Genomic DNA, 19,948 nt, shown 5'->3' with positions numbered 1-19,948 from the left:
TTGCGATTTCGAACAAAAAAAAAATACCTTTTGGAGAAAAATGTCTATGAACGAAAAACACCACATTAAAAATTCCTGCTACGATGGTATCTTTTAGAACAATTTAGTATAAAAAACTTAGTGGTAATTCAATTCGGAATTTTATACGATTTACTATATTTTCAGAACAACTAGCCTATTGGAGGAAGGAAGTGGACAAGCATGAAGTTTCGAAAAGCGATAGTCTTCTTCGATAGTAAACAGTTCATCATGAATTATTATTTCTGGAGTAAAGGCGATTTGTTTCACATTTTAATGATACTGCAAATTCTCGTGAACTGTAGTAATGTCAAAAGTCGATGATATTTACTCTATATATTAAATATTAAAGTTTGCAAATGTAAGTGATTATAATTACCATTCATTTGTTATTTTAGTACAGGATTAACCTATTATTATTAATGTTATTAATATTAGAAAAATATGCAGCAGAAGTTAGAGATCTATTATGCACCTTCAAATAGATTTCCCTAAGTAGTGTTACTGATCCAATTTGTTCTTAAACATATTAACAGTTGTTGTCACATTTACGATGTTGCTATGCAAATTATCTCATTCATCAAACACCCTGTTAGGAAAGAAAAACCTGCGAACAATAGTCCTAAATGGTTGCTTTTTTAATTTGTAAACATGCCCTCGCAATTGGTTAGTATTTAACTCCAAAAGAGTTTTGAGGTGGAGCATATTTGGATTGTGAAAAATCATCTAAACCAATATCAAGTCTCCCCTCTTTCGTCGTTGTTCCAATTATGCAAGATTTAGACGTCTTAATCAGGTTTGATAATTTTGTCTTCTGTAGCCCAAGACCTTTTTTGTAGCCTTGTTTGAATTTTTTCCAGCAATTCCTTATCCCGCTGTAAAATTCGTGACCACACCACATTGGTATATTCCAAAATTTTAAGTATATGCGATTTGAATAATTTAAGAAATGTATCCCGTGAATGGTGTCTGAATGCATTGAATAAAATACAGGATGCAGAATTCGCTTTTCGTATAACGTAAGCCACTTGATTGGACCAAGATAGATCAGATGTTATTATAACACCTAAATCATTTTGATTATCCATCATCTTAACAGCCTCATTATCTATCATGTAAATGTTTTTGGGGTTATTAGTACCCAAGTGCAATTCTTTACACATTGCCGTTATTCAACGGAATCAACTAGTCTACGCACCAGCGGTAAATAGTATTTAAATCCGTTTGCAGGTCTTAATAACTTAGAATAGAATTGGCATACAGTTTACAGTCGTCAGCATAGAAAAGGTGATTTGACCAATTTAAATGAGGTAAGTCCGATATGTAGAGGGTGAAAAGCAGTGGTCCCAATACAGAATCCTGCGGGACACCAGACACAACCACCCGTTCACAGGATACCGAATCACTCACTCTGACGTAAAACTTTCATTTCAATAATGGGATCACGTCAACAGGACTATTGTTATCGATTTGTGAACTCCATTCATCTAAACATTTTAACAAACATGAAGTGACTGACAGACCTGGAACAAAGGTGTGCTGAGCATTTGGAATTAAATGGTGGCCATGTACCCAACATCTCAGTTGCTTACAGATCATTTTTTCCAGAATTTTGGAATACGCAGATGTGAGACTTATGGGACGGTAGTTTGAAGCTAATGTTTTGTCCCCTTTCTTAAAAATAGCTGTAACAGACGCTTTGAGCCAATCCGATGGTAAACGTGAATCGATTAATGACCTTTTCATTATGAGAAGCAACGGTTTTACAATCTCATGAGCACAACTCTTTAAAACATTACAAGTAATGTTGTCAGGACCCGGTGCACTGTCAATTTTTAAAGCTGCTAACTCATTTAGCAAACTTTCCTCTGTTAAGATCACATTTTCGAGACATTCCGTGAGACGAGGGGTATTAATTGTAGGTAGTATATCTGGTGGTTCAGTAACGTAGACACTTTCAAAGTAACCAGATAGCATGTTCCAGTTTCCAAATTACTTTCGTTTAAAGATCCGTCAGATCTTCTAACTAGCGGCGTTGATACTTTAGTCGACATTTTCTGTCGTGCGTATTTATAAATCGCCTTGTCACCTTTTTCAATTAAACTATTTTCATACTGAGTTTTTGCTTTTTTCAACTCAAAAGACAATTTGTTGGAAAACTTACGATGTTCTCGGTAGTCAGATTTCAGTTTAGTAGCTTTAAATTTTTGCCAAACTCTTTTCTTAATCTTGATAGCATTTCCAACATTGGCTGATTCATGTTCTTCTTATGACGCTATTCGCCTTTGACTTCATTCAAGCGTCGAAGAATATCCGTTAAAACCTTATCAGATCACGTTCTTATCAAAAACTGTCGTCATACCGGAAATCATTGACAAAGTCTATTCTAGGGTTTTGGGCGACAGATGAATGCAGGTGCATGAGTTAGCTGAAACTAGAGGGATCTCAACTGACAGAGTTCATTTTATTAACCTCCAACGTAGTGTTTTCAAACATTTTAAGGGTTATTTTTTTTGTCGGGGTTTTTGAAGTATTACGCTTGTTATTACCGCTTTTAAATTGATGCCTATTTAATAATAAAGTAAGTATTATATGCAAAACAAGTATTGCATTCTCTCTTTTGCAAAAATCATACTCTTAATTATATTTATATTTGTTTTCTCTTAAATGCTTTCTCTTGCAATTGCAGTGGACACGGTTCTGAGAGCTTTGTCTGATAATAGGGTTTCAATACCTATTTGCAAAAACGAAAGTTGCCCAAAATTCTCTCGAATGAACAAGTTCTCGAAAGTAACCGAGAGTTTTAGCGAGAGTTACTCTCTAGTGGACATGTAGCTTTTTACAAACATTAGAAATCTACTACACTAAGACTGAAATTTTAGATTTATTTACGAGTATCGTGTAGAATGTAGATGGTAAACCGTCGTTGACTAAAATTTGTTTCATTGTTCCCACCAAAAAGTTGATGACGTCATATCAACATTTTGTTAGCAAAATTATTTTTAAACACTGTGATGTGCTTCTATACTTGCGGATTGTTATTCCGTTGATATTTAGATTTGCGGATAAAAAGTTAAAAATTGTGCTACAACAAATTTTTGAAGGCTATCGCAAATAAAAATTCATCTCTTTATCCGCTCCAAAAACTTGATGACCTCACCCCGAAAATTTTGCTAGATAAAGCCTATTTAAAATGCATAACAATATTATGTGTCTACACTTGTGGTTTATCATTATAAACATATTTGTTAGAAGAGTTTACACAGGATGTCTAAAAAAAAAATTAAACTATATTTATACAAGATATATTTGTCTCCACTAAAAAAATTGACAACGCAATCACAAAATTGTATTATTGTAGTTTAATAATCCACACTTGGTGTTATTTTAAATTATAAAGGTTTTCATAAAAAAAGTAAAATTCACAGAATCACATTGGATTTGTTTTATTGTGGTTCAGGGGTGGCGAGGGAAGTTCTGTCTAAATAACACTAGTCAACTTTTTATATATTATATATATATATATATATATATTTTTTTTTTTTCTAAATTAGCTAAAGTGGAAAATGTTTGTTTAAATATATTTTATCATCTCGCTTTTGCAGTCACTGTAGTCACATAGTTACTTGTTTAATTGAAATGTCAATTATAATGTATCGATAATAATGCATATTTATTTTATTCTGTGCGGAAACAGGTATATTAACAAATGAAAACTACAAAAAGCTTTTTGATGTAGTCGAAAATCGACAGCACTTTAATGGATTATTGCGGCGTATTAACTGATTTTGAATTTTTAACATTAATGTTATCCACCACGAAAACCGAATTAGTTTAAAAATAAATTAGGATATTTTTTGCATATTGCTTTATTATGAAGTTAGTATGAATTTACTACCTTTGCCGCTATTTTTATCCTCTCGTAAAGTATTCATTCGCTTGAATTACTTTTTAAAACTTTGGTGGGTAGAAAAAAATCTAACTTTAGATCTTGTATCCCTATAATTTTTTTTATCTTTTGACGTAAAATACATGTTTTTATTTGTGATTTGTTGGAGAAATAGACTTCGCTATTGATATGGATAAAAATAAAACTTTGTAACCGTAAAATGGGAATTGAACCAGCATCGACTGACTAGTGATTGAATATTTACATAAATTAATTATTTATTCTAAACCGATTTTTAAACACTAACGGTATGGAAGCTAAATTATCGTAAACACTAACCTGAACATTTCGACTAAAAAAATTGTTAGTGAAGAGGTGCACTTCGGTAAAATTACGTATTTGGTCAAATTCGAACGTGAGTTCCACGTAGCCGTTAGGAACACTGTCGTTTTTCCAAGAAATCCATCCGTTACCTGCGGATTATAAAAAAAGATAATCTCTTCCAAAAATTTTCGGTTGGTCAGATTACCTTTTCCGTAACCAATGTCCAGTCTGAAGTTGTCAGCACCAAATTCACCGTCTACAAGACGTCCAAGACCTCCTTGCAGTTCTCCGTCGACACGGCTGCCATCGTAAGAACTGTCATAGAGTCCTTGTGATGCTTCAGAACTTTCGGGAGCGGCGTATGACATAATTCCACCTGAAAAGTCAAAACCCTGTGTTGGTTTTAAGAGATTAACTTGGTAATTTTATTATTTAGTTAATTTTTTAACTTAATACCCAAAGCTTTTGTGAATATTTGAGATGTGGAGAGAACTTATGTAATTTGCAGGCGTTGATGCAATTATATTATACTATATATTTATTGTATTCACCTTCATCATTCGTTTAATAATGACAAAAGCCTGTATAAACAGCATAATTCGCTATCAGTAACAATGAACTAAATTTAACTTTGGCTTTGGAACGTAGCAAAATTGTAAACATGTTGGTACACTTTACTTATCGACATATTAAAATTTCAAAGTAAAGAATTGTTGTTAACAATTCTGTATTTATGTTTTTTTCAACAGTTAAATAATAAACAATACCTGTGTATGAAATCGTGTACTTTAAAAAACTATATCATTATAAATATATATTAAAAATAGCTTTACATTCACTACTGACAGTTTTATTATTATTTGATGCTCGCTGAACCATGGAGGTATTTATTTGAGAGAGAGAGAGCTTAATATCGAGTAATTTACAAATATCATCAGTCTGTAATTTTCCAAGAGGAAGGTGATGCCTCGAAAACTGAAAATTACAAATCTATATTCTCCTTCGCTGTACGTAGAACTTTTTTTATCTGTTGGAGAAAAATGACCATACACTAGTTCATTTTTGTCTGTCTAGATAGCACCGTATGAGTAAGAAATCGTCTCTTCAGTTTAATAGATTTTTATGTGAGGAGTTCTGCAAGCATCCAGTTTAGATTATCTGCTATTTTTACTTTGTTAGTTAAGGAAAGCTTACTTTAGTACATTTCAAATAAGTATGATACGTATATGGCACCGGTGTCGTGACCTAAACTTATATATTTTTTTAAATGGCAACCTATATTTGTTCTAAAGGATTTTGATAGATCAATAAATTAAGATTGGAATGATATAAAATAAGTAGGTGTTTCATTTTCAGCTGATACAAAATTAAAATATATTAACAAAAAAAATATTAAATTTGATTGAAATAAAGGACTACTACTTTATTTTGCAAACAACTAGTAAGATCTGTTACAAAAAGATTTTAAAATTCCGTCCTATGAGAAGTTTACATTTGTAAATCACATGAATGATGTAATCGGTAAGGCAACTCAAGACTTTGGGCTTCATTATCTACCACATCAAAGAATTCACTGAAATTCACCCATGAATTAATATTGTTTTAAGCGCTATATCCTTTAACCTAGAATTCTGTTGTAATATGGTTACCTGCCTGTGAGTAATATATCAGTCATTTAGAATTAAAACACGTAGATTACTGCAAAAGCATTGAATTATTAATGAGTTCATTGATCAATAAAATTACTGTATGCATAGGATTATTAAAATTACATGCTGTTTCATGGCTTAGCACAACGTACTTCTTACTGGAACATTTACAGGACTAATGGGTTAATCTGTCTAATTAAATCCATTACATCAGAAAATACTGTGCAAGTTTTTAATGTTTAACTAAATTCGTGAACTTGTTATTATTGCTTGTTAAATACGGACTATTTTGAGTAACATGAAAATGCTTTTTTCTATAAAAGCACTAAGGTAACCTGAGCTCCAAACAATGGACTTATTATTAATAAAAAAGTCTTAAATAACGTGGATAAGAAACGTTTTTGCACGTGACGTTACTTTCTTATGACATTATTTTTGATTTTCTTTTGGAGTAAGCCAAATTTTGGAGGTGTTGAATTCTCAATGGTATAATGAAAGCGATATTATTACAGGATTCGAAACACAGGATTTGAGATTAAAGGATAATAACCGTCATCGTCTTTGCAGTCTAAGCTGATGTCGCTTTCATATTGATTTATACTTTTTCCTGTTAATATATTAATTATATTATAGGAAGCTTAGCTGTAAGTTATTTCTTACCCAATTGATTTTATTTTCTGATGAGACTACACTTGTTGCTGTCGCATGAAATTAGGTCAATCCAAAAGCACTTGCTATAAATGGAAATAAAGCTCATTCCATTGCGCGCGAAGATTTCGACACAGAGTTTTCGACAGAAGTCGAGTTTTTAATTTGTCTAGATGCCATTTCTGGCGGAACTTAAATACATTATAGTGCAACTACTGAGATTTTGCTTTACATCGGTCCGAAAATGTGTGTAGTGTTTTGTTTGATAAAGTGAGTTTTAAATTGTTTATAACTATTGTATTACCATTAGGCATTTTAAACATGTGCAATATTTTAGTAATGTAAAGAATGTATAACATTAATTATTATTATGAAAGATACACGGTGAAAAAAAAGGGGAATAGTTCACAATACGATTATGTCACTGTGTAAAATTTACGGTCCTAAATGGCAGTAGTGTCTAGAAAAATATTTGAAATTAAATATAAATTGTTACACATGCCGCTGGTAGTGTTTCTTGACCTACTTCTTTCAATCAATGGCACAGCATGACTCGGATTAAGAACCAAAAAATGGACTGATATGCAACGTGCAAAAACAAGAAAATGGCCAATCATGATCCGTTGCTGGCATCGAACGAGCGGGAGTAGGTTGATGGTGAATTTTTCCAATCCAGAGTGTGTCGATGTGGTACTGTTTTATGCTGTGCGCGAACATTTACATCATAGTGCAAGTTGAAGAACAAATTTTGGAACGCAACGAAGAAGAGCCCGACATCAGCACTCGCCGACTTACAGCTGAAGTTGGAGTTTTACAGTTTGTAGTGCATCGTACATTAAAAGAAGAAGAGCACATCCATAGTAAATATGTTCAAAAAGTGTAAGGTTTGGAGCCCGCTGATTGTCCACGTTGTGTAATTCACACACTCACATTTGATCCGATGAAAATCTACATGCTCGACAACAAGTACGATTTCAAGAGACTGTTCTCGATAAATGTGTATCGGTTGGATGGAACAATTAGTTTGTGGAAATCAACAGTGTCCAGAAATTATCGAAGAGCTTCAACAACAAGTGAAAGTAGCAGAAAAAAACTGTGGTGGTTTTTTATCTATCAACAAACATCTAGCGACGCTCTGAAGCCTGTATTGCTAGTCAAGGACAACATTTTCCACATTACTTGTAAAAAGGTAGTAGCATTCTCTTATTTTTGTTTTAATAAACAATGTAAAATCATTGTGGCAAGGACCAAACATCCATCAGAATCAAAATCGATCACCATGAAGCATTACCAAAAAAAATCTTTCGCACTGACGGTTTTACTTTTAATTGAAACTGGAAGAGTTTACATCGTTTTTATTCGATCGTTTGTGTCAGTGGATGGTTTTGCCCCATTCGATTTTTAATGTGTTTTTTTCTACATTTCCACACTACTACGTTACGTAATGCCGTGGTCAAAATTATTGCATATTTCGAAATCACCCTGTATAATACAGTGTAATTAAAAATAATCTTGAATGTATGCATCTCTGAGCTGAATGTGCCCTGTTACCGACTGAATGTAAAGTTTGTTAATTGCTAACATAGGTTAGACAGGGATAAATCTGTCAACTACCGAGATGCAGTATTTCAAGCTTTGCTAAGCTTTGGGTGAGTAATTTAGTTATTATTGAATTATTATATTCATCACTCTATTTTGGCTTTCCCTTTTACTTTCACAGCATAAAGTAGAGAAGTATTCGTAATAGAGCCAATATTGAAGTTTTAGAGTTTTTACAATACGCAAAAATGGGTCCCTCGGTTGCGTTTTTCTCTCGTCTGTCATCGTTGACTATGTTATTAAACAAATGTTCTCCGAAACTACTGGATCAATTATTGTAAAAATTTAACTCTTGTCTAAAATATGCAACATAGTATGCGTCAATCGATGTCTAAGTTTAACTTAGAGATTATAAAACTTTGTACGTGTTTTTAAATCACTATGAACATGGTAAATTGCTAAACAGAACCCATCTGTCTATCTCTTCCAGACTTGCCGTCAAGATTTTGCTAAATAAACGTTAAAGTGTGTCCTAGAATATAGGAGAATGACTTTTTTGAAATTTAGACAACACAGATTTTTTTTACGATAACTCCCGTAATTATCATAAAAAATATGGATATGTTATTAACCCACAAGTAATAGACCGTCAATCTATAAATTTAAAGTATTTAATATTGACTAATTAGTTTATGGTTATTTAAGTAGAACTTGCCTCGCCTCTGAAGAACAGTCCAGCTTATTTAAAAAATTATAAATTTGATTTTGCATGTTATTTTGTAAAATTTAAATATTATTTAGTAGGCAAAATTTTGAGATGACGTGATCAAATTGTTTGTAGGAGTGATGAAACAAATTTTGGGTAAGCGTTTTACTATGTACATGATATTCCTAAAATACGTAAAAAAATTAACAACAATCAGGCCAGTAGTTTCGGAGCTTATCTGTCTAATAAAATTGACACAGACGATAGAGAGAAGGAAATGGCAGACCTATTTTTTCATACTCTAGGGGTATGAAAGCAAACGTTCGCCGGATCGACCTTATATTAATTTTCTAGCTTATGATAGGGAAGTAAAAATTGAGATATCGTTAACAAGTTTTTGGAGTGTGAAACTAGGTGAATTGTCATTGAGATATGTGTAAAAATTCAATACAATCGGTTTTATAGTTTCTAAGTTGAAGTGTAATATTTTATTGTACCGCTTTTTTTTCCAAAAATCTCTATGTTGAAAGTATGCACATTTTAAATCGCCCGTATTTAATAATATTTTGAGACGAAGGATATTCTTAAAATATAATTATCTAAATTTTCTCGCTCAGTAATTTTCTAGATTTATATTACCTATTATTATTAAATTCATGAACAGACTAATGACAGATGACAGACAGACGGAAACGGGAGACTTGTTTTGTATATTTTTAGAGCATGAAACGTCGAGAAAAGATATAATTAGCCAATTGTTAAATTGATCCTATTACAATACTTCCTTAGTTTAATTTACGCTTGGGAAGTAAATACAGAGCTGTCATCAATTAATCAATACCTAAATCAATTCTGTAACATGGTCTTGCTGGTAAAATGCAAAGTTGTACAAGGTTTTCGCAGGCAACCGGCGAATGATTATTATCAAATAATTCTGAAGTCGTGTAGTTCGTTATTATTTGAGTAAATAATAATGTTCTAAATGTACCTATCTGGGGTACCAGAACAACTTGTTTTTGATGCAGATAACACGAACGAATCATACAAACGATATGTATTGGTATTAATCGAGTAATGACCATTGTGTGGGTTTTTTTGTCTATGAACTACTATTTTTTAATACATTTTCTGACATGTCGATATTTTAGTGTACGAAAATCTTTCTAATAATAAGCAGCGGACAGAAATCAAGGTTTGTAGCGGTTGGGTGGATTCAAATTTTATTGCTCCGAAAAGACAAATTTTACTTATAATAAAATTTACTTTACTTTAAAGAACAGATGGTAATGCGCCTTTTACATGACTATTGGGGATTATCTCCGTGAATGTTTCTTCAGTTCTGTGTTACAGATAATTGGAGCTCAGTTTCCCTACTAAAGCCTTCTAGCGGCTACGTTTCATGAAACAGGCAGCCTTAAATATAAAGTTTTTGTCTCGGTTTTTGTAGTGTTTACATTGGTGTAAATTGTTGTTTTTTTATGGGACCTACTATGTACTGTGCCGGTGCTGAAATATTTTAAAGGTTAAAGAAGTAAAATGTGACAAAACTATTAAAACTATTAAAGAGGTTTAATACAGTGGTGGATTATATGATATAATTTATATCACTAGTGTTTCAATTTACTTGTTCTACTGTAATATCTACTGTAGAAGTTTGAAATTTAGAACAGTTAATTAACACAAGGGAATATATAAAATGAATGTAAGATTAGCAATACACCATTTTTGTTTATTTTTTTGGAAATGATCCTATTTTTTTAATAGAAAATAGTGTAAGTGCTTTCAATATACTTAATATATTTTATTTCTAATTCCTAACGTCACCTACGGAAATACTGTAATAAGAACAAGTGCCTAATTTAATTCATTCATTCTCCTAGGATATGAAAACGTAGACCTGCCGTTTTCGTCCGTTTGCTGTTGTCTAAAATCAAATTCTTTGTTTTGGGTTACCTTTAACTTAAATTTTGTTTCCTGTTGATGATGACTAGGTGAAATCAGTTCTAAATAAATTTTATGGAAATAAATTTTTTTTGCTCAATGATATAATACTTCATACCAATTTGATAAAACGCTTGAAGAATTTTTACACTGCGTCATTCTAATTCACCGTGCTATAGCTTCTTACAGTACAGGTAAAGAAGTATGCTATGCCTAAGTGTTAAGTGAATTTTTCCATAACAACATTTTGTAATGGCGTTATTCAGATTTTAGCAAGGATACATATATGCATAAATTTAAATAGGTGCAGTGTAATACTAATAATAACAGTCTAGTCAAATTCTCGGGAAAATGGGTTGAGCCGTTTTTGATTTGACCAATAAAATACATTACTTCATTGTTTAATTTCTTTAGTCACTCTGTATAGGTATGTAAATTCTAAAAAAATATGAATACGTTGTAAACCACAAGTATGGTGTCATAATAATGTATTTTGCATATTTTAAATAGGATTTATTTGGCAAAATTTTGAGAACGCGTAATTGTTTTTTTTGGAAGGCGAAACGAATAAATGTTCATTAACGATTTACAATACTTATGATCACGTTTGGAAAATTTCAAAGCTTTTGGTTTTACAGATCCAAAGTTAAATTCAAAATGTTGTTATACAATTTTGATTTTTTTTTTCCAAAAATATGGATATCTAGGAAAAAACTCAACACAGCTTCATAAACTATAAGTGCAGGAGTATGTTATTTTATGAAATTTAAATAACATTTACTGTTGTCAATTTCGGAGCTATCTAATATGAATCGGCTTAGATCCTGACCTGACCGACAGACGGAAGCGGGGGACTTTTTCTGTACTCTAGTGGTTATAGAACATCGAAAAAACATCAAAGTAGCCATTCATCTGAAAATATTTACATTCGGGAAGTAAAATAAAATTTAGTACATTCTACTGATACAAGAAACCTACATATAAATAATTTCTACACGGCTCATCTGTATATGGAGGCAGGAATTTTCGGAAATTACATTTATTTATTTCTAGCATAATTTTAGGGTTTCAAAGAATATATTTTTCTTTTTTTAGTAATTCAACATTTAACTTAAGAGCTTTAAAGTGTGGGGGAAATTGAAGTTGCTTTAATTGTCTGCGTTTTTACCTCAACTCTTTGTAAAATAATGAAAACGAAATATTTTCCATTTAGAATGTCATGCCAAGAATGTTGAAAAAATGGAATTAAAACGAAAAGTTTATACGATGAGAGATTTTCAGCAAAACAAATTCTGAGTCTTTTGTATTTCATATTTGTAGTAAAATATATATGTGAACATTAGGATCTAGAAAAAAATTAACGCAATATTAAAAAAATGGTCTAGGGTTTTTTAAGCAGATATTTCTTCTCCTCTGAAATAAATAAGTACATACAGTTTTTCGTCATTTTTCCAAAAATATGGACATCAAGAATAGACAATTGGTTGAAAGTTGTTTCGACAGAACTTCCATCGCACCTAAAGTACAATGAAACATATCCAGTGTTTTCGAAAAACTATAAATTGTGTTGCGAATTTTATTTTTTTAATGAGAACCTATACAAGTTTATAAAGATAGTATCTAATCTTAAAGTAAATATGAAGAAGCCTGATACACGTATGTTTCAAATGAGTTTTTACTTTAAACCATTTTGTGATGACGTCATCAACATTTTTGCAAGGACACGTATATCAACTTGGTTTGATGGAGTGTAATACTAAAAATCACAGTTTTGTATTTAAAAATTTTCAATAATAAAAATAATCAATAAAAAAAATTGATCCATTCATTAGTTTTGTGAGTCACCGGTATAAGTAAATCGAAAAAATATGAATGGAATGATAAATCACAAAAACAGGCTTATCAAATTGGGACATTTTAGATAGGATCTATTCAGCGACATTTTGAGCGGACGTTATCAATTTTTTAGAGGGAGCAAGCAAATATCTTTTGATTAAAAATTTATCATGCTTATCACAACTTTAAAACATCTGCAAGACTTCAAAGTATTCGGTTTTTCAGATTCAAAATTAAATTACAAAATGTTATTTTATAATTTTGATTTTTTTTTCCAAAAATCTGAACGTTTCGAGTAAAAACTCAACACGGAGTTATAAACTACATGTGTAGGACGATGCTATTTTATACAATTTAAAATCCATTTATTATGTAGCGTCTTACCCTCTACATAATATTCATAATAAAATTTGACAACAATCGGTTTAGTAGTTTCGGAGATTATCTGTCTAATTAAAATCTGGAGAGACGACAGACAGACAGACAGATCGACAGACGGAAACGGGAGACCTATTTCTTCGTACTCTAGGGGCCATGAAAGTTCAAGAAAACGTAGAAGTAGAGAGTCGGTCGACGGACTCTATAATTCGTTCGCTTACGCTCGGTAAAAACGTAAACATCAATATGGACTCATAAACCACAAGTGTAGGACTATGTAATTTTATAAAATTTAAATAATAGTTACTGTGCAACATTTTAAGGATGATGCGGATGATTATTGATTAGACAAATTTTGGTTAACATTTTATCGTCTCATGGTATTCCTGAAATGCATATAAAATTTGACAACAATCGGTTCATAGTTTCGGATATTATCTGTTGAATAGAAATTGACACAACTGGCGGACAGACAACAACGACAGGCAGACAGGCGGCGAAAACAGGAGGCCTATTTTTTCATATTCTAGGGGTCATGAAACGTAGAGAAAACATGAAAGTAGCAATTGACCACAAATAAGAACATATTTTATAAAATGGTTCATGTTTCATCTCAGTTTACAAATATTAAAACAACATACAACCGTGTAAGGACTATTATCTTGTTACTTCCCGAATGTAAGCTAGGGAAGTCTTGTCCGGCGAATTACTGTTTCTTGACATTCTATGACCACTAAAGTACGAAACAATAGGTCCCCCGTTTCCGTCTGTCTGTCTGTAGGTGTTGGTAGTCTGTCATCTGTCGTTGTATCGATTAGAGAGGTAATCGCCGGAACGGGTGTAACGACTGCGGTAAGATTATTTTATGTATATTTTAGGAATGTCGTGTAGATAATAAAACTTTAACCAAAATTTATTTAATAATCCTAACCAAAAATTTGATGACGTCATCTCAAAATGTTGCAGAGTAAATACTATTTAAATTCTAAACATATTCCTGCAATTGTGGTTTATACATATTGAATGAATACACCTTAATTTGGTTTATTACACTTATTGAAATTTATATACGTGTCCTCAATAAAATCTTGAATACGTCATCACAAAATTTTGTTACTAAATACATATATGTGTGCCCTCTCACAAATTTAACAGTTGAATTGTAACCTAAATTGACATACACCTTGCAAAACTTTTATGACTTAATCGGCTTAAGCCAAATCACCCTTATAAGGCAAACCGGCTGTTGTATTACTTAACTCAGTTCACAGCTCCATTATGCCAACAATGGACAGTATTTAATAATCTTTGCGGTTCGGGTCCACAAAGTTTACAATAGCCAGTTTGACTTATAAGGGTGGTTTGGCTTAAGTCGCTTAAGTCATAAAAGTTTTACAAGGTGTATGTCAGGTGAGGTTACTTTACCTTCCTTTATTTAATAATAATCAAGTAATAGTTATCATAATAAAAGCTACCCAAAATAATATTAAGAACCTTTTGTCCCATTGCAGCTTAATTGATAAATTAGTCTTTTCCAATGTTTCGATGAGACAATCAAATTTCATTTTCTTTTAACATAAATGTACACTAATTATCTGATATTGCAGGGTCTGTACGTTTTTAATAATTGAATTTGTTCGATGTCTAGACATAAAAAGTCGAAGTTAAGGATGCCATTTGAACTAACGCAGATATAGACCAAATGAGATTATTTAATTTAGATGAATTAACCGCTCCAAGTTTCTAACTTTTGTCTTTTTAAATGCCTGAAATATTAGAACCGAACAGATGAACAGGGATACCATTATCTGGTTGAAGTATTATTTCGAATCAGTTACATATTAGACTTACAATATTGCAAATATAAAAAAAAAACACTTCTCATTTTGCTCCATTCTGTTTGACAACACAAGTTTGTCATTTCCTAGAAGGACGAAAACAATATAAGGTTAATTAATATGTATGCATTTCGAAGTTATATTTTTTGAGATGTCTGAGGCATTATGCACTAGGACTAGGATACCCAGTATAAATGAATTATAGAAAACTTTTTGTACTTACATAATTAATTTTAAAAGTATTCTGAATTTTCTAATTTGAAAAAAAAAAGTTCTAATTATTAGTTCTTGGTTTATGCCACGCTTTAAAAAAAATACGAACAATAAAACAAGATGAGTAGGAACAAATATTGACAAAAAAACAAGACTTAAAGCAATATTTTACATATAAGAATAAAATACGTTTGCGTTGCAATGTTATCGTCATCACTTATCATTACTGTAACAAAAGTTAGATCTCACTAGGAAGTAACACTGTCACTCTCAAAGTAAAATGTGTATAAAGTTTTTCCCGAGTAATTTGCTGGTAAGTTAAACTCTTTTCTTTCCAATGCAACATTTCAGGGCAGGGCTTCTTTACATTATTCTTCCAATTGTGTACACTAGAGTACGTGTTCACCCCCGGATGTGTACCCTATAACCTGTCAGTTCATTGATACGGTCAAGCAATAGATGGCCATGCAATAAGGGATGTCGATTGCACGAAGTGAACGACGAGAATGCCAGTCCGGTCATAAAAGCAAAATATAATAAACCTCCCATATAGGGATTCTATTTTCCCTTGCCCGTCACGGTCCACCACATGGACCACTCGCAGTTTTAATAATGGATTGCGCGATTCTATGATTTATCAATACATTCCTCGCTGCCGGTGCAGTGAAGTCCCCAGTTCTATTTGGTATCAACAGAAAAAATTGTTTTATTTGGAAGCACATGGGAATGAACCACACCAGCAAAAACAATTCGAGGCTGTACGCTGTAAATTGCCAAAAACAAAAAACTATGTGAAAATTGGTTCTAATACTTCCCGGTTGGTAAAATCGTTTTAGTTTCGTTGAAATTACACAGTCAAATGGCGTTTTTTTCAAGTTAATACGATACTTCGTCCAGTGGTCGACCTAAATGGATTTTATGCGAATTTTAGTTTTGGCTATTGGGAAATGAAATTAAAATTTGCATTTTTGTAGAATTAAATTGACCTTTCCAACGTTGCAAGTTAATAAAAAATACTAAAATAATTAAAAAATACTCAACTATGCAGGATATATTTAAATATTGAAGCTCGAAGCTATAGAGAATATTTAAAACAAACTTTGTTAAAAATGAAAGAAATAAAAACTAGTGCTTCATTGCATTTGTTTAGATTTTAGTTCCAGTATTATATCTCATTAAGGCCAAAAATACTGTGTAAAAAATTAAGGTAAATAAAATCGGAGAGTTGCCAAATTTCCAGAAAGAAGTTCAGAATCTCAACTGTACACTATAAATGGTGTATGTTTGTTTAACATTGGCTGGATCTGGAAATGACAAAAAGTGAGTTAATGCGACAGAAATTCCTTCGCCCTTGAAGTACAGTCCAACAAATCCCTCTTTTTTGAAAAAATCATAAAATTTTGTTTTTGCGATATAACAGTAGAACCAGTAATCTAAGTTTTTAGTTGCGTTAATGCCTGTTGACGTCAACACTGTGAACAAACGTATTTCAATGTTAGTTTGTTGGTGTAGCGAACTTGTCATCGTCAGTCTACAATGGAATAAACGTTAACGGACAAGTGGCAAAATAGCAAAATTCGCTAATCTACTCGAGAATGTGTATTCGATGTTCAAATGAAAATTTTCTCGTGGTTGGTCATGATGATCATGAATTTAGAAAGCTGTAATAATGTAGTTTTAGCAGAAACATCAAAATTATTGAGGATGTGTTTTAATGCCGAATCGATGAAAATAATTTTCGCTTAAACGTAATCTTAGGCCAGTTTGACAGTCTCGTATAATTGCATGCAGAGTATGGTAGTTAACGTATATCAAAGGGCAATCACGTTTGCTTGTGCTGAATCTAATTAAGTGGACTCCTGGTAGTTGTATGCAAGAAACCGAACATTGAGTAACTAAGTGCGTCGCGATTATGTCTACCTAATCCGTATTATTCGAATTAGAACGATAATTCAGTTTGAGAATGGGCGACATCTGGTCTGGTCCTTCATCTTATTTTGCCAAGGGCGTAGCTTATTTTGAAAATCGTGTCTTCGAGAACGTACATAGAATTTAATTAAGAGGGTGTTTATAATCGGTGCAGATGTGAAAATTTCATTGTCCCTGACTTGAGTAAAATTAGTCTTCGAATGAATAATGGGTGAAATTTTAAAGATGATAATTAAGTTACGGTGTTTCATCAATTTTCAAATTTATTAAAAGTACAATAAATGTTGAAAAAGTGTAGTGTGGTGTGCACCGCATTTGAAACTAGAATTTATTATAAAATTAATTTGATTGGTTTGGTTGCTTTTGTGTTGGTGAGTGGCATTATTTTAGATCTACTTATAATTAAATTAACAACAAAAATTGTAAATAAATAAGTTTTAAATTAAAGATTTAGCGACATTCAGCTGTATTGATCTGCAATGGGTTTTAATAAGTTCTAAATCAAGTTATCTGTATATAAAGTGTTTTCAAATGAAGGGAAGTGGGTGCTTTCATCGAAAACAATATTAAACATAAATTACACTCCCTTTTTTTTTCTAGTGAGTTCTTGCGGAAATTAAAAAAGGCATTTAAAACAAGGAAGTTTTTAATTTTTTTTTAATTACTTTTATATTTTTAATTTAATTTATTTAATTAACTTAAATGGCATTTATATGTTTGTTGCGATAACAAGCTTAAATATTTTTACAGGTTCTTACAAAGTGACGCAGGTAAGTATATAATAAATAACGACTTAACCGACTTTATTATATTTTACATTGTTTGTTACAAAAAATTGCACATTGCTGATGATTTATAATGAATACCGAGCCCAAATAAACTTTAATGAAATCATTTTGAAATTACAAGGTATAACAAAAATAAAAATATATTTAAAATATTAAATTAATATTAAACGTTCATTTGTTTTTGTTTACGATATTCAATTTTTTTTTAATTCATGTATCACGGTGTCATATTTTGTTAAAAAGCTGTGGTAAAAATTAATTGTTTTGGTCACTAGTCTCTAAATACTTGTTTCCAAGTAGCTTTAATCGTCCAGAAACAAGCTGTTTCAGGGCTAAATCGTAGAAAATTTCATTGGACTCGATTCTTACTGTTACTCTGTTACTTCAAGCAATATGAAATTATTTCTGCATCTTATCGGAGAAAATTCAGTAGACTTGTTGAAATCTTAAAAAAATACGTATGTTTCAAAAATCTTAAAAAAACACAGATTGGGAAACGCTGACTTGGAACTTAATGTTTTATTGAAAATCAAGACACATCTACTACAGAAACTGCAAATAAAATAAACTTCAAAAACCAGTTACCGAGTAGTACTGATGATATAGTAAAAATACCACCAAATACAAGCTTACATTCCTAAGAAAGTACATATGGTTTAGAAGAACATCATCCAGAACAGAGAGTAGAATTTTGAAACCTATATATTATTAGGATTCTTCAAAATCTCTGCACCGTTATATTTTATGGTCTGTCACTATCTAAAGAAATTTTCAAAGAAGTTTGGAGTAAATGTTAGGTGTATTCTTTCCCTTCCGAAGTATAGGATCAATTTTTAGACAATGTTTCTTCAGCTGAATTACATGGTATAATAATTTTTCAACATTCAGTTAGAATTTTTTTTATTTACGTTTTCGGATAAATTGTTTACATGCAATTAGATGGCTTGCTTGTTTCTCTGATTTAACTCCACTAGGTTTTTTTTGTGTTATCAATTATCATATTCAAAATAGAGTCTATTTAACTCTCCCTAACTCAGGGGAAAAACTGAAAATAAAACTCCGGTTAATATGTTGTTGAAGTAGACTTTATTTAGAACAAAATGGTTGTCTGTTTGAACCAGTTTTTGAATTTTCGTTGATCTACACAAGTATTTGAATTTTAAAATTAAAATTGAAATGATTTATCAGTGAATTTGGAAAAAATCTCTACAATAAAAATTTGTTGTAATTTTTGAAATAAGAACGTAATATATTTCAAACGATTTAATTTGACGTAACAGACAAAGTTGTATTCGAAAAAGTATAGTAAGTAAGCTATACAGTTGGACTCTTTTTTTGAACGCACAGTATATAGATAAGTATTTATCATATTATATGCTAATGAGTCTCCATGATTTATTTTTTTCTTCATATTTATTTTCAATAAAATAACAAAATAAAATTCAAAATTAAAATTCAAAAAGCATATGCTGTCAAATTTCGGTAAAAATATTCTTGTGTTGACCTTGATTAGGTATAACTGATTTGAATTTAAGTTTGGGAAGCAAAAATTTGGTCATTTTACCACTAATGACTGCACTTTTCATGTCAAGCGACTTGTTGCGTGCTGAATAATAAAGATATATATACAGCGTGTTATTGAAAGGTACGTACAAAATAAAATCGGTAATTGGTCTCGAAGTATGGGTGGTAAAAGTAAAAAAAAATCAGGTAAAAGTGTTCTCCTTTTAGAGATAAAAATTATTAAAATTTATGTCCAAATTCGTTGTACGCCTCTGATAAAAAGATCATCTTTCGTTTCTATAGCAACATTTAGTCTTGACAAAAGTTTTATTGTTACAGTTGCTAGGATTTACTAAAATAAATTAGTTTTACCTATTTATCCTTCAGTAGCGTCTAAAAAGGTTGAACAAGGGCTAATTTTCCCTTATAATTTTGATAACACGAACTAAGTTTGTCAGACTTCTTAGACTTCGCGAATAGCTCTCAGTTTTTGTTGTACGTACCTTTCAATAACACCCTGTATAAGACTCAATTTCATAATTTAGGACAAAGTTTGTATCCGTACATAGTGAGTAAGATTAAAACTATAACGTAATGTTCTTATGAAATCTAAACATTATAAGTTTTTTTTTTCATATTGTGATTGGTAATTATTTCAAAATTATCGTAAACTTTTAATCATTTTTATTTCGTGATCGTAAGTTAGGGAAGTGTTGTAATAGGATCGATTCGATGAATACATAATTTTC

The 19,948-nt window shown here is 31.4% G+C and overlaps 1 protein-coding gene across 1 annotated transcript in view; it reads right to left on the bottom strand.

Moving 5' to 3' along the window:
- The window catches only part of LOC135143264 (discoidin domain-containing receptor 2-like), a 200,038-nt gene that overhangs the window by 22,601 nt on the left and 157,489 nt on the right, over positions 1-19,948 (bottom strand). Inside the window, exons 6-7 of the mRNA XM_064075137.1 lie at positions 4,437-4,607; positions 4,247-4,380 (exon numbers count right to left, since the gene is read on the bottom strand). Of these exons, the coding sequence (XP_063931207.1) occupies positions 4,247-4,380; positions 4,437-4,607 (305 nt within the window). The remainder of the gene's footprint in view (positions 1-4,246; positions 4,381-4,436; positions 4,608-19,948) is intronic.

This window comes from Zophobas morio, unplaced genomic scaffold, assembly GCF_036711695.1.
Source record: "Zophobas morio isolate AGI-343-1 ecotype UQ-CSIRO unplaced genomic scaffold, CSIRO_AGI_Zmor_V1 ptg000058l, whole genome shotgun sequence".
Classification (NCBI taxonomy): Eukaryota; Metazoa; Arthropoda; class Insecta; order Coleoptera; family Tenebrionidae; genus Zophobas; species Zophobas morio.
The sequence above is the reverse complement of the archived record's forward strand: the minus strand, read 5'-3'. Positions and strand labels throughout refer to the sequence as shown.